Source organism: Triticum urartu, chromosome 6A (genome assembly GCF_056163025.1).
Source record: "Triticum urartu cultivar PI428250 chromosome 6A, HENAU_Tu73, whole genome shotgun sequence".
NCBI classification, from domain to species: domain Eukaryota; kingdom Viridiplantae; phylum Streptophyta; class Magnoliopsida; order Poales; family Poaceae; genus Triticum; species Triticum urartu.
The window spans coordinates 526,450,911-526,464,760 of record NC_141878.1 but is presented as its reverse complement, the minus strand read 5'-3'; the positions used below and the strand labels follow the sequence as shown (position 1 = coordinate 526,464,760).

The window sequence follows — 13,850 nt, the reverse complement described above, 5'->3', positions numbered from 1 at the left end:
TGGGTTCGAGCTTTTCAGGTTGAAGTTTCTTGACATAAGCATCGCATCCCCAAACTTTTAGAAATGACAGCTTAGGTTTCTTCCCAAACCATAATTCATACGGTGTCGTCTCAACGGATTTCGACGGAGCCCTATTTAAAGTGAATGCGGCAGTCTCTAAAGCATAGCCCCAAAAAGATAGCGGTAAATCGGTAAGAGACATCATAGACCGCACCATATCTAATAGAGTGCGATTACGACGTTCGGACACACCGTTACGCTGAGGTGTTCCAGGCGGCGTGAGTTGTGAAACTATTCCACATTTTCTTAAGTGTGTGCCAAACTCGTGACTCAAGTATTCTCCTCCACGATCTGATCGTACAAACTTGATTTTCCTGTCACGTTGATTCTCAACCTCACTCTGAAATTCCTTGAACTTTTCAAAGGTTTCAGACTTGTGTTTCATTAAGTAGATATACCCATATCTACTTAAATCATCAGTGAGCGTGAGAACATAACGATAGCCACCGCGAGCCTCAACACTCATTGGACTGCACACATCAGTATGTATGATTTCCAATAAGTTGGTTGCTCGCTCCATTGTTCCTGAGAACGGAGTCTTGGTCATCTTACCCATGAGGCATGGTTCGCACGTGTCAAATGATTCATAATCAAGAGACTCTAAAAGTCCATCTGCATGGAGCTTCTTCATGCGTTTGACACCTATGTGACCAAGGCGGCAGTGCCACAAGTATGTGGGACTATCATTATCAACCTTACATCTTTTGGTACTCACATTATGAACATGTGTAGCATCACGTTCGAGATTCATAAAGAATAAACCATTCACCATAGGAGCATGACCATAAAACATATCTCTCATATAAATAGAACAACCATTATTCTCGGATTTAAATGAGTAGCCATCTCGAATTAAACGAGATCCCGATACAATGTTCATGCTCAAAGCTGGCACTAAATAACAATTATTAAGGTTTAAAACTAATCCCAAAGGTAGATGTAGAGGTAGCGTGCCGACGGCGATCACATTGACCTTGGAACCATTCCCGACGCGCATCGTCACCTCGTCCTTTGCCAGTTTCCGCTTATTCCGCAGCCCCTGCTTTGAGTTACAAATGTGAGCAACTGCACCGGTATCAAATACCCAGGAGCTACTACGGGCACTAGTAAGGTACACATCAATTACATGTATATCACATATACCTTTTGTTTTGCCGGCCTTCTTGTCTGCTAAGTATTTAGGGCAGTTCCGCTTCCAGTGACCGCTCCCCTTGCAATAAAAGCACTCAGTCTCGGGCTTGGGTCCATTCTTTGGCTTCTTCCCGGCAGCTTGCTTGCCGGGCGCGGCAACCTCCTTGCCGTCCTTCTTGAAGTTCTTTTTACCCTTGCCTTTCTTGAACTTAGTGGTTTTATTGACCATCAACACTTGATGTTCCTTCTTGACTTCTACCTCCGCTGATTTCAGCATTGAGAACAACTCAGGAATGGTCTTTTGCATCCCCTGCATGTTGAAGTTCATCACAAAGCTCTTGTAGCTTGGTGGAAGCGACTGGAGGATTCTGTCAATGACCGCATCATCCGGGAGATTAACTCCCAGCTGAGACAAGCGTTATGTAACCCAGACATAGTGAGTATGTGCTCACTGACAGAACTATTTTCCTCCATCTTACAGCTGAAGAACTTATCGGAGACTTCATGTCTCTCGATCCGGGCATGAGCTTGAAAAACCATTTTCAGCTCTTCGAACATCTCATATGCTCCATGTCTCTCAAAACGCTTTTGGAGCCCCGGCTCTAAGCTGTAAAGCATGCCGCACTGAACAAGGGAGTAGTCGTCAACACGTGTCTGCCAAGCGTTCATAACATCTTGGTTCTGTGGGACGGGAGCTTCACCTAGCGGTGCTTGTAGGACATAATCTTTCTTGGCAGCTATGAGGATGATCCTCAGGTTCCGGACCCAGTCCGTATAGTTGCTGCCATCGTCTTTCAGCTTGGTTTTCTCTAGGAACGCGTTGAAGTTGAGGACTACGTTGGCCATTTGACCTACAAGACATATTGCAAAGATTTTAGACTAAGTTCATGATAATTAAGTTCATCTAATCAAATTATTAATGAACTCCCACTTAGATTAGACATCCCTCTAGTCATCTAAGTATTACATGATCCGAGTTGACTAGGCCGTGTCCGATCATCACGTGAGACGGACTAGTCAACATCGGTGAACATCTTCATGTTGATCGTATCTTCTATACGACTCATGCTCGACCTTTCGGTCTTCTGTGTTCCGAGGCCATGTCTATACATGCTAGGCTCGTCAAGTCAACCTAAGTGTTTGCATGTGTAAATCTGTCTTACACCCATTGTATGTGAACGTCTGAATAAAACACCCGATCATCACGTGATGTTTTGAAACAGCGAACTGTCTCAACGGTGCACAGTTAGGGGGAACACTTCTTAAAATTAGTATGAGGGATCATCTTATTTACTACCGTCGTTCTAAGTAAACAAGATGCAAAACATGATAAACATCACATGCAATCAAATAATGAACGTGACATGATATGGCCAATATCACATAGCTCCTTTGATCTCCATCTGGGGCTCCATGATCATCTTGTCACCGGCTTGACACCATGATCTCCATCATCATGATCTCCATCATCGTGTCTCCATGAAGTTTCTCGCCAACTATTACTTCTACTACTATGGCTAACACGTTTAGCAATAAAGTAAAGTAATTTACATGGCGTTTCTCAATGACTCGCAGGTCATATAAAAGAATAAAGACAACTCCTATGGCTCCTGCCGGTTGTCATACTCATCGACATGCAAGTCGTGATTCCTATTACAATAGCATGAACATCTCATACATCACATATAGATCATTCATCATTCATCACAACTTTGGCCATATCATATCACAAACCACTTGCTGCAAAAACAAGTTAGACGTCCTCTAATTGTTGTTGCAAGTTTTACGTGGCTGAATTAGGGTTCTAGCAAGAACGTCTTCTTACCTACGTTAAAGCCACAACGTGATTTGTCAACTTCTATTTACCCTTCATAAGGACCCTGTTCATCGAATCCGCTCCAACTAAAGTGGGAGAGACAGACACCCGCCAGCCACCTTATGCAACTAGTGCATGTTAGTCGGTGGAACCGGTCTCACGTAAGCGTACGTGTAAGGTTGGTCCGGGCCGCTTCATCCCACAATACCGCTGAAGCAAGAAAATACTAGTAGCGGCAAGAAAGTTGACAAATCTACGCCCACAACAAATTGTGTTCTACTCGCGCAAGAAGAACTACGCATAGACCTAGCTCATGATGCCATTGTTGGGGAACGTTGCAGAAAACAAAATTTTTCCTACTCGTTTCACCAAGATCCATCTAGGAGTTCATCTAGCAATGAGTCATCGGATGCATCTACATACCTTTGTAGATCACGCGCGGAAGCGTTCAAAGAACGGGGATGAGGAAGGCGTACTCGACGTGATCCAAATCACCGATGACCAAGCGCCGAACGGACGGCACCTCCGCGTTCAACACACGTACGGGACGGGAGACGTCTCCTCCTTCTTGATCCAGCAAGGGGGGAGGAGAGGTTGATGAAGATCCAGCAGCACGACGGCGTGGTGGTGGATGCAGGGCGTCACAGTAGCAGGGCTTCGCCTATACTACGAAGGAGAGACGTAACGGGGAGAGAGGGAGGCGCCAGGGGCTGGTGTATGAAGTCCCTCCTCTCCCCCACTATATATAGGAGGGCCAAGGGGGGTGGTGCGCAGCCTAGGAGATCCAATCTCCTAGGTGCGGCTGCCAAGGGGAGGTTTCCCTCCCCCCCAAGGCACCTAGGGGTGCCTTCCACTAGTGGGACTCCTCCCCCATGGAAACCCTAGGCGCATGGGCCTAGTGGGGCTGATGCCCTTGGCCCATCTAGGCCAAGGCGCACCCCCTACAGCCCATGTGGCCCCCCGGGACAGGTGGCCCCACCCGGTGGGCCCCCGGGACCCCTCCGGTGGTCCCGGTACAATACCGATAACCCCGAAACTTGTCCCGATGGACAAAACAGCACTTCCTATATATAATTCTTTACCTCCGGACCATTCTGGAACTCCTCGTGACGTCCGCGATCTCATCCGGGACTCCGAACAACATTCGGGTTACTGCATATACATATCTTCACAACCCTAGCGTCACCGAACCTTAAGTGTGTAGACCCTACGGGTTCGGGAGACAAGCAGACATGACCGAGACGACTCTCCGGTCAATAACCAACAGCGGGATCTGGATACCCATGTTGGCTCCCACATGCTCCACGATGATCTCATCGGATGAACCACGATGTCGAGGATTCAATCAACCCCGTATGCAATTCCCTTTGTCAATCGATATGTTACTTGCCCGAGATTCGATCGTCGGTATCCCAATACCTCGTTCAATCTCGTTACCGGCAAGTCACTTTACTCGTACCGTAATGCATGATCCCATGACCAGACACTTGGTCACTTTGAGCTCATTATGATGATGCATTACCGAGTGGGCCCGGTGATACCTCTCCGTCATACGGAGTGACAAATCCCAGTCTTGATCCATGTCAACCCAACAGACACTTTCGGAGATACCCGTAGTCTACCTTTATAGTCACCCAGTTACGTTGTGACGTTTGGTATACCCAAAGCACTCCTACGGTATCCGGGAGTTACACGATCTCATGGTCTAAGGAAAAGATACTTTGACATTGGAAAACTCTAGCAAACGAACTATACGATCTTGTGCTATGTTTAGGATTGGGTCTCGTCCATCACATCATTCTCCTAATGATGTGATCTCGTTATCAATGACATCCAATGTCCATAGTCAGGAAACCATGACTATCTGTTGATCAACGAGCTAGTCAACTAGAGGCTTACTAGGGACATGTTGGTGTCTGTTATTCACACATGTATTACGATTTCCGGATAACACAATTATAGCATGAATAAAGACAATTATCATGAACAAGGAAATATAATAATAATGCTTTTATTATTGCCTCTAGGGCATATTTCCAACACCAACGCCGGAGGGGCGGATGTCTAAAGGGCGTTTTCAGAATCTACAGACTCGGCTCACTAAACGGTTGATACAATGGGGGGATGGCCTCTTGGCGCAACCGGGGAGAGAAGTGTTGATAAAGTCGGTTGCGCAAGCGCTCCCAACTTATATTATGGGCGTCTTCAAGTTACCGTTTTCAGTTTGTGATGATCTTACACGCATGGTGCGGAATTTTTATTGGGGATCGGCAAAGGGTAAAAGAAAGGTGTACTGGAAGAATTGGGACCATCTCTTGCAGCCCAAGGACAGAGGAGGAATTGGTTTTCGCGATTTTCGACTGTTTAACCAGGCCTTGTTGGCTAGGCAGGCGTGGAGGCTTTTAACGAAGCCAGACAGCCTGTGTGCTAGGGTCTTAAAAGCACGTTATTACCCAGATGGCAAGTTGGAAGACGCTGTTTTTGCTGGGAACGGGTCATCATCTTGGCAGGCTATATGCCATGGCCTGGAACTGTTGAAAAAGGGGCTGCTATGGAGAGTAGGGGACGGGCAAGCATAAGGGTGTGGCGGGATAGCTGGATCCCGAGACCCTTCTCATATAAGCCGATCTCTCCTCAAGGGTGTTGCCGTATTCGGTTTGTTTCTGGTCTGCTAAACACTAATGGGTCTTGGAAAGTTGAGATCCTTCGGGAATATTTTGTGGCTGCAGATGTACATGAAATAATGAAAATTCGTGCATCTCCTAGAATGGAGGGAGACGTGATCGCTTGGGGCCCCGGCAGACATGGTATTTTTACATTTAAATCAGCTTACGAATTGGCTTTCGATGAGGCTCATAGCAGTTCTGCGGTGGCGTCGAGTTATGCGCCTTCGGGAAGCTGTGCTTGCTGGGACTTCATATGGAAGTGTGACGCCCCCCCCCCCCCCAACGGTGAAGCACTTCGCTTGGCGCCTGTCGAATGATGCACTACCCACAAGCACCGTATTGGGCTGGAAACCACAGGTATGTGTCCGGTATGTGGAGCAGGAGAGGAGGATAACTTTCATCCATTCGTGCGCTGCCAGTTTGGGCGTGATCTGTTTGTGGCCATGGCCAGGGTGTGGAGGCTCCCGGATGTCACATCAATACTTAACAACGGGAAAGAATGGCTGCTACACGTCCTGGATCCTCTTACAAACCTTGAACGAACAATGTTACTAATGATTTTCTGGAGGAGTTGGTTTGTCCGGAACGAGCTAGTTCATGCTAAGCCTGCCCCGCCTATGGAAGTCTCTCTAAGATTTCTGCAAAGCTATCTGGTGTCCTTGGTTGGTATCAAGCAGAATCCACAGGCTGACCCAACCAAAGGCAAAACTTATATCGAATGGAAAGATACAGTGAGAAGGGGGAGAAGCGTTGGTGATCAGGACGAACGGAGTTGGACTACGCCCGAGCCGGAGTGGTGCAAATTGAATACTGATGGATCTTTTGTTGCGTCAGAACAAGCGGGTGCGGGCATGATCTTACGTGATCATTGCGGGGCTATCAACTTCTCGTCATGCAGGGTGTTGTTTTCGTGCAGAGACTCCCTTGAGGCGGAGTTGTGCGTGTGTATGGAAGGCTTGTCCCTTGCCTTGCAGCGAAGCGAGTTGCCGATCGTGGTGGAGATGGACTCTCTCGAAGCGATCTCTCTCATATCAAGCTTGGATGCGGATCGCTCAGTTTACTCTTCTATTGTTAGAGAGATTAAGCACTTAATGGGTTTAAGGAAGACTTGTATTTCTCATATAGTTAGATCTCAAAATAAAGTTAGTGATTGCTTAGCTAAGTTTGCTAGAACCCAAGGCAGGACCTTGACTTGCTTAGGAGCTGGTCCAGATGAAGTAGTGGAAATAGCATCTTATGATTGTAAAGACGTTGTGATTGAGTAATGCAATGCTATTTCTCCCGAAAAAATAAGTCCGCAGTGAAGCGCGCGCGTGCACAAACACACGCAAAAGTTTTCAGGTTAATATATACAGGAAGAAAAGGGAATCCTACGTGGCAGACAACGTGTCGTGCCATTACGTACACGCAAGCATAGAACACGTCAGGTACGAGATCTGAATACGCCCACCAAATCCACGGGCGGAAGGAGGGAACCATCGGCTCTCGGTCGTGCCGTGCGGGGTCCTGATCCCCATCGGACACCGTCGTCATCGGCCGGCTCCCAGTCCCACCTCCGTCTCCATGCGATCTCCTCGGCCGGCGCGGCTCGCTGCCGTCGCGCTTCTCCTCGCGGCGCTCGCCGCGGCCGTGGGCGCCCCCGCCGCGGCCGCGGCCAGCAGAGACGGGTACGGGCGCACGAGGAGGCTGCGCATGAGGGGCAAGGTCGTCGAGATGTGAGCGCTCCCCCCTGTCTTAGCTACCCTCTGCTCGATTTCTGTCGGGTTTAATCCGAGCTTTGGGACTGGGAAGGTTCCATTTCGTCGCGGGGATTTCTGTGTCGTACGGGGAAGATGATTTTAGCTGTCCTGTAAGCTCCGTCTTCAGACAGAAGCCCCTGTAATTCGGGTCGCAGATAAAAATGCGAACTTTGTTCGTCTTGTTCAGACGAGTGCCAACATCTCGAACTAACGCCTGTAACCAACGTTTTGGCCCATGTGGTCAATGAATCACTCCATAATCTCTCTATTTCAGTCCTGAAATAATTTTGCACCCCCCAGTCCCCAGAGCATCAGCCCATGTGATCAATGAATCACTCCATAATCTCTGTATCTCCATATTCTAGTACTGATCCATTTCCACTCATTTCAGGTTTTATCATGCTTATGACAACTACATGGCGTATGCATTTCCTGTATGTTCATCAGCTATTTTAGGAATTCTTGAGCAAAATTCAGTTCATTTGTTCATGGCCAATCTGATGTTTTCTGTGTTGATACCTTTTCAGCATGATGAATTGAAGCCTCTTACTAAAGGCTTCACTGACTCCCTCAGTGAGCTTGGCAACTTAAATGTATTAATGTATCGACAAATTTACAGTTTCCAATTGACATCACAAAAGCTTAAAGATACCCAGGCGTAATATCAACTCTTTCTTCCTTCTTGTAGCTTGAGCACTTGCCACAGGATTATAATGGATCAGCATTGACACTAGTTGAGTCATTATCAAGGTACACTTTATGAAGTTGTAATGTTTCTGGATACTTCGAGATTTGTGCTGTCTTTTGATGATAAGAATATGAATTGCTACGTTGTTTCTTCAAAAGGAAAATTGTATCCATAAGATTGATAGGTAATGCCTCTCTGTTTTGGCTCATGCAGTCTTGTTGTCTTAGGTAACCTAACAGAATTTGACAGAGGAGTTAGTTGGCTTTCAGAGAACCTAACTTTTGATGTTGATGCTCGAGTTAATCTTTTTGAGGTAATGCCATCTGATTTTTATCACCACTAGAACAAAACAATGACATGTTGCCAGGATTTAAGCAACAATCATTTTCTCACAGTTTTCCCTTCATGGTTTTTTCCCCCTTCTTATCCAGTGTAACATAAGACTTCTTGGGGGGCTTATTTCTGCTCATATTCTTGCAAAGGACTATAGCAGTCAGAATAAAGATGGAGTATATCAGAACCAACTGCTACGTCTTGCTGAAAATTTAGGCAGCCGGTTTCTGCCAGCATTCGAGACCCCTACTGGATTGCCGTATGCATGGATCAATCTTAAGGTTCATTTACAAACCCTTGGCCTTTCTTCTGATTTAGAAAGTAGTACACCGCTACAATCACGTTCCCGGATAAAATAAATAGTAAAAGACATGTATTGATAAATTCCATTTATTCAGCACGCCCCTTCCTTCTATGGCACAGAACAGAAGTGTCAAGCCTCCTGCGGAAACTAGATAATCATTCGACAATTATTTTGTTTCCCTTTCTGGATACCCTTGTATGATGTTACTTGTAACACTCAACTCATACATATTACATAGCTCACGTATATTACAATCCTTTTAATCATGATCTGACATGGCTGTTGAGCTTGTATTTTATTCATACATCATCTCTGATGCTATGACTACTTTTTCCAGTATGGAGTGATGGAGAATGAGACAACTGAAACGAGCACATCAGGATGTGGTGAGTGGCGGAATAGTCTTTATTCTGTTGGGTATCTTGGTAGTGGTAGCTAAGATACATAAATTTGTTGCAGGCTCCCTTATCCTGGAAATGGGTGCATTGTCACGTTTGACCGGTGATCCTAGATATGAAGCTGCAGCTCTTCGTGCTCTTCGCAAGTTATGGAGCATGAGAAGCTCACTGAATCTTGTAGGCTCAACACTAGATGTTTTGTCTGGCAACTGGATTGAATATTCGTCAGGCATTGGTGCTGGTACTACTTCTTATGCTAGCCCACTTGGTGTATCGCTTATACCAACGTCAAATTTGTAGCATAATTGTTTTTTGCCAAGTGTTTCTTTGTATATGTGGTTTAATTCTGTCTAATTAGAAGATATATGTGGTTGAGACATATTGATGATCTTTCGTAACATATTTGCAGGAGTTGATTCATTTTACGAGTATTTGATTAAGGCATATGTCCTTTTTGGAAGTGATGAGTACTGGGATATGTTTCACTCTGCTTACCTAGCAGTGCAGAAGTATTTCCGACATGGGCCATGGTACACCCTTTCTTCGTGCCATATTCATTCAAAAATTTCCATTCCATGCTAGTTACTTGTCGCCGCAATATGCTTGTACCGGACAGTAATAATCATCTGTCTTCTCAGGTACCATGAGGCCGATATCAGGACTGGAGAAGCAACACACTGGCAACTAACTAGCCTCCAGGCCTTCTGGCCTGGTGTTCAGGTCTGCTGACTCTGTACATGGTTGATATATCACCTTATTGTGGAATTTTTTATCTTGTATTGTTTGCTTACTGCTATCATCATCACCAGACACTACTAGGAGATGTTGCTGCTGCAAATCTGTCACATCGTGAATTTTACAATGTATGGCAAAGGTTTGGCGTCCTTCCTGAAAGGTATTAATAACTAAAAACTAAGTACCTCTTGACCATCAGTTTGTAAAGGAAAATGGAAATATTGAGTGACTGTTTCAAATCAATTCAGAGTATGATGCACAAGACTGACAAGAGTATGACCAAAACTTGCTTTCAGGTTTTACACTGTATTTTGTTGATGCGTGCTTTGTACTTTGCAGATATCTGTTAGACTACGGAATTTTGCATCCTACAGAGAAGTACTATCCTTTACGTCCAGAGTTTGCTGAGTCTACATTTTATCTTTATCAAGCAACTAAAGGTATGATCATGAATAACAGACAAATAATATTGTTGGCGATTTTTTTTCTTAAAATTTTAATCAAGCAGATAAAGATAATATGATGTCCAGATCACTAACACCACTGATCTCTATAGATCCTTGGTACCTAGAAGTGGGTGAAGCTATAATTGGATCACTTAATTACTACACCAAAGTGGAAGGAGGTTTTGCTAGTATCAGAGATGTTTCAACAATGAACCTTGAAGATCATCAACACAGCTTCTTTCTTTCAGAAACGTGAGCTGTTAATCTTCCTATTGTTTCTAATATGCAGTTGGAGCAAAACTGTCTCATTCGCGCTGATAGATCCCGTCACTGTTGAGATGACGGTTGATAACTCTTCTGCAGGTGCAAATATCTTTTTCTCCTTTACGACGATTCATTCTTGAGGAACAAAAATTACATATTTACAACAGAGGGCCACCCCCTTCCAGTAATGAGCACGTGGCACGAAAAAATTCCTCGACTGGATGTTCCCACCAATTGGACAGTTGTTAAGGTGATCCCATACCAGCTTACATCAGAACGCAAGTTAGGAAACCATATGATGCCCTAGCTCCTATTTGTAGGAGCATTAATCTTACTTTGTACTGTCATCGTAATGATATCGAGAACCTCTCTGCAGGACGGCAACCAACCGATTCGTGCGAGCGCATTGTCATCCAAAGTCTGTCCAGAGACAATTTTCCGGCAGAACGTTGGCTCCCCGTGGGAGAGTGCGTGCCACATACCAGATGTGTTCCCTAGCCACAGATGCAGAGCCGACGATGACTGTGGGATAGAGTCAGTAACATGCAAGAGGAGAACCTGCAGTATGGCTGGATACTGCGGCTTGTGGCTGGCGGTTTACTAGCCAATGTTGTTGGAGAGGATTATACTTTCGCCATTCGTTCACAGAATGATCAAAATAAGGTAAACACCACCTTGAAAATAGAATGTTACCCACCCGCTTCAGCCTGACTTTGTACATTAGAATAGCATCGATAGCAGATTCGTGACGTCTGAATCAGCCAAATTAACCTGTATGTCAAATGCTGGTTTGAAGTTTCATGCTGATGTGATGTATCTGCGGTCCGATATATGGGTGTATTTTATTGTGCGATATATGTAATTACTGTCTGATCTGATTATTTTAGCACATGTGGGCATGCAAAAAAAGAACATACTAGAGATATTGTACATTCTGGTTAATTTGTTCGGACATAATAATTAAGTTCAGTCTTTTGTTTGTTGTGAGTTGCAAATTGATCGTGATTGCACTGCTGTACAGTTTGATAGGGCCATGGAGCCGTGGCTCCAGGCTCTAGCCTTCCCTGCCATCAGATTTCTACTGTAGATTCACACCAATAATCAATGTAGCTGCAAAGTCAAATGTCAGATTGCAGGGCAGGAACAAAAAAAAGTTAATCCTTACTTTGATCTATACAAGACCACTTAGTCTTGTATTGGTATTGTAGATGTTCATAATTTCCTGCTTGATCAAACTTAAAACGGCTTGATTTAAGATAACACCAAATAGCACGCACAGTGATTCCCGCGCTTGGAAGAATCTGCTGCACATTGTGTATGTAGGGTCGTAAAAAAATCATGTGTAAATTTTCGATGCCACGCATCTCTGAAACTGAAGTTGCATTGTTTTGCCAAAAAGATCGAGGTGGAGAATGCCGACTTATAAATAAGTAGTATGTCAGAGTTATAGGAATAGACGATACACTTCCTAATTTCCTGTGGAAAAAAAGCTACTGCCATGTATATGTTTTTTTAATATATAAAAGGGTTTCCCCCAGCTTCATTGATGGAACTCACAGAACACTACACAAGTTCAGCAGTTCCTCATCCTGATCTCAGGACCGAAACATGCAGCCGATCAAAGACTCCACGCGGAGTCATTGGTAACAGAAATTGTTCACCTGCTATTCTTCGACAATGTTGGTGCCCAACCATGAGATCGCCAGAAGACCCCCCGCGCGCCTTTCTTCACAAGTTCATCCACTCGGTGCATCGCCTTTTGCACCTTTGGTGTCTGCAAATCGCTCCGGTAGGTGAGCCAAGCGACAAACATGGTAAATAATCCCATGGGGATCAGCGGGAAGTCTGTTCTCAAAACAAGCCTCATTTTCGAGTCTTCCACCAAGTCCGGCACAAAGCAATCAAAAAAGGACTTTGGCTGTCCCTTTTTCCGGACCATAAAAGTGAGATTCGACCACTCTCCAACCAGGGCCAGTTGTTTCAGGTGGACTAGGTAGATCAAAGCCCAAGCTACATTGGAAAACACCCCACACAAATGTGGCAAAAGGGAGATATAGCAAGAGAAAGGAAATAAGTAGCCTCCCCGTGGTCGATCGCGGCGGCGCTATAAAGAGCAGGCGAGGGTAGCTGGAGCTTCCGGACCTGGCATGGCTTCTAGACCAACAACCGCGCGGCGCAGGGTCCCTCCCTCCTCGCGCGCGCCCCCAATCGAACGGTACGTACGACGCAAGCAACCAACTCAACCGCGCCCTGCCAGTCGTCCACGCACGGCCCTTTCCCGCGTCCGATCGCTCGCGCCGCATGCTCGTCGACGTCATTCACACCCTAGGAGAAGCCCTTTTTTGCTCACTCGCGCGCGCACAATAACGCACGGCCCGGCGTTGGTTGCAGCGTGCGCCGTGCATGCGAATTGAACGCACCGCCTTTTCCCAGCTTAGCTCCCACCCCGCGGCGCGCCAGCGGGCAGGCTCCTCGTAGCCTTTACGCCACGCCCCTATAAAAGCCCGGCGCGGCGAGCGATCAACATCACAACGAAAGCAACAGCCAGCAAGCTCACTTGGCTACCAGCCTACCACTAGTCGCGGTCGCAGCTTAGCCACTCGTTGACATGGCCAGCAAGTCGGCCTCCCTGCTGATCCTCGCGGCGCTGGTGGCGGCCGCGGCGTGCGCGGGCTCGGCAACGGCGCGCGGCGTCCCGGTGGCCGCGAAGGAGGACGCGGTGAAGCGGCCGGAGACGTTCCAGGAGGGGACGGTGCTGATCCCGGGGATCGGGCGGTACGAGCTGGGCACCCACTACAGGCCGGACATCGGCGGGCTGGACCACAGCATCCCGGCCGCCGCCAGGGCGCAGTTCATCCCCGGTGCCGACGACACCTGGGTGCCCAACCCCGGGTTCGAGGTGCCCAACCCCTTCCGCCCCGCAGCCACCACGGAGTCCCCCTGATGAATGGATCGAACTCGTCCACGTTACGCCCATCGGTCGATGGGTAGCTAGCCTGCTACAATTCAATTTCCGCTAGCTTTTGGTTGCTATAATAAAACTAGCTGCTATACATAGGCAAGGCATGAGCATGCGTGTATCAGCGACTGCGTGCGAGCGCGCTGTCGACGTTGTGTGTGATTGGAGAGTGTACCTGTATGGGGTATGCATGGATGTGTAGGAAGGAAGCATCCGTTGCATATCTCGCTTTGCTTTGTTGTTGCCAATAATGTGTTTCAGTTCAATGTATTTTTCTTTTTAGTTCGATAAATTAATGATGAAGCTTGCTA

General features: G+C 46.5%; 2 protein-coding genes across 2 annotated transcripts; both read left to right on the top strand.

The window, feature by feature from the left end:
- The first annotated feature begins 7,117 nt into the window (after positions 1-7,117).
- On the top strand, positions 7,118-11,559 carry LOC125514630 (Glycosyl hydrolase family 47 protein). The gene is made up of 15 exons (XM_048679968.2): positions 7,118-7,388; positions 7,804-7,846; positions 7,940-8,005; positions 8,101-8,162; positions 8,314-8,413; positions 8,532-8,714; positions 9,075-9,123; positions 9,197-9,376; positions 9,545-9,665; positions 9,774-9,855; positions 9,945-10,030; positions 10,210-10,310; positions 10,427-10,568; positions 10,680-10,830; positions 10,957-11,559. Exons 1-15 carry the CDS (start codon positions 7,237-7,239, stop codon positions 11,182-11,184), a joined length of 1,746 nt encoding a protein of 581 aa, XP_048535925.1. The 5' UTR covers positions 7,118-7,236; the 3' UTR covers positions 11,185-11,559.
- A 1,529-nt stretch (positions 11,560-13,088) lies between these two features.
- LOC125514631 (putative cell wall protein) lies at positions 13,089-13,831 on the top strand. Its single transcript, XM_048679969.2, has one exon. It carries the CDS (start codon positions 13,189-13,191, stop codon positions 13,522-13,524), a length of 336 nt encoding a protein of 111 aa, XP_048535926.1. The 5' UTR covers positions 13,089-13,188; the 3' UTR covers positions 13,525-13,831.
- The last annotated feature ends 19 nt before the right edge of the window (positions 13,832-13,850 follow it).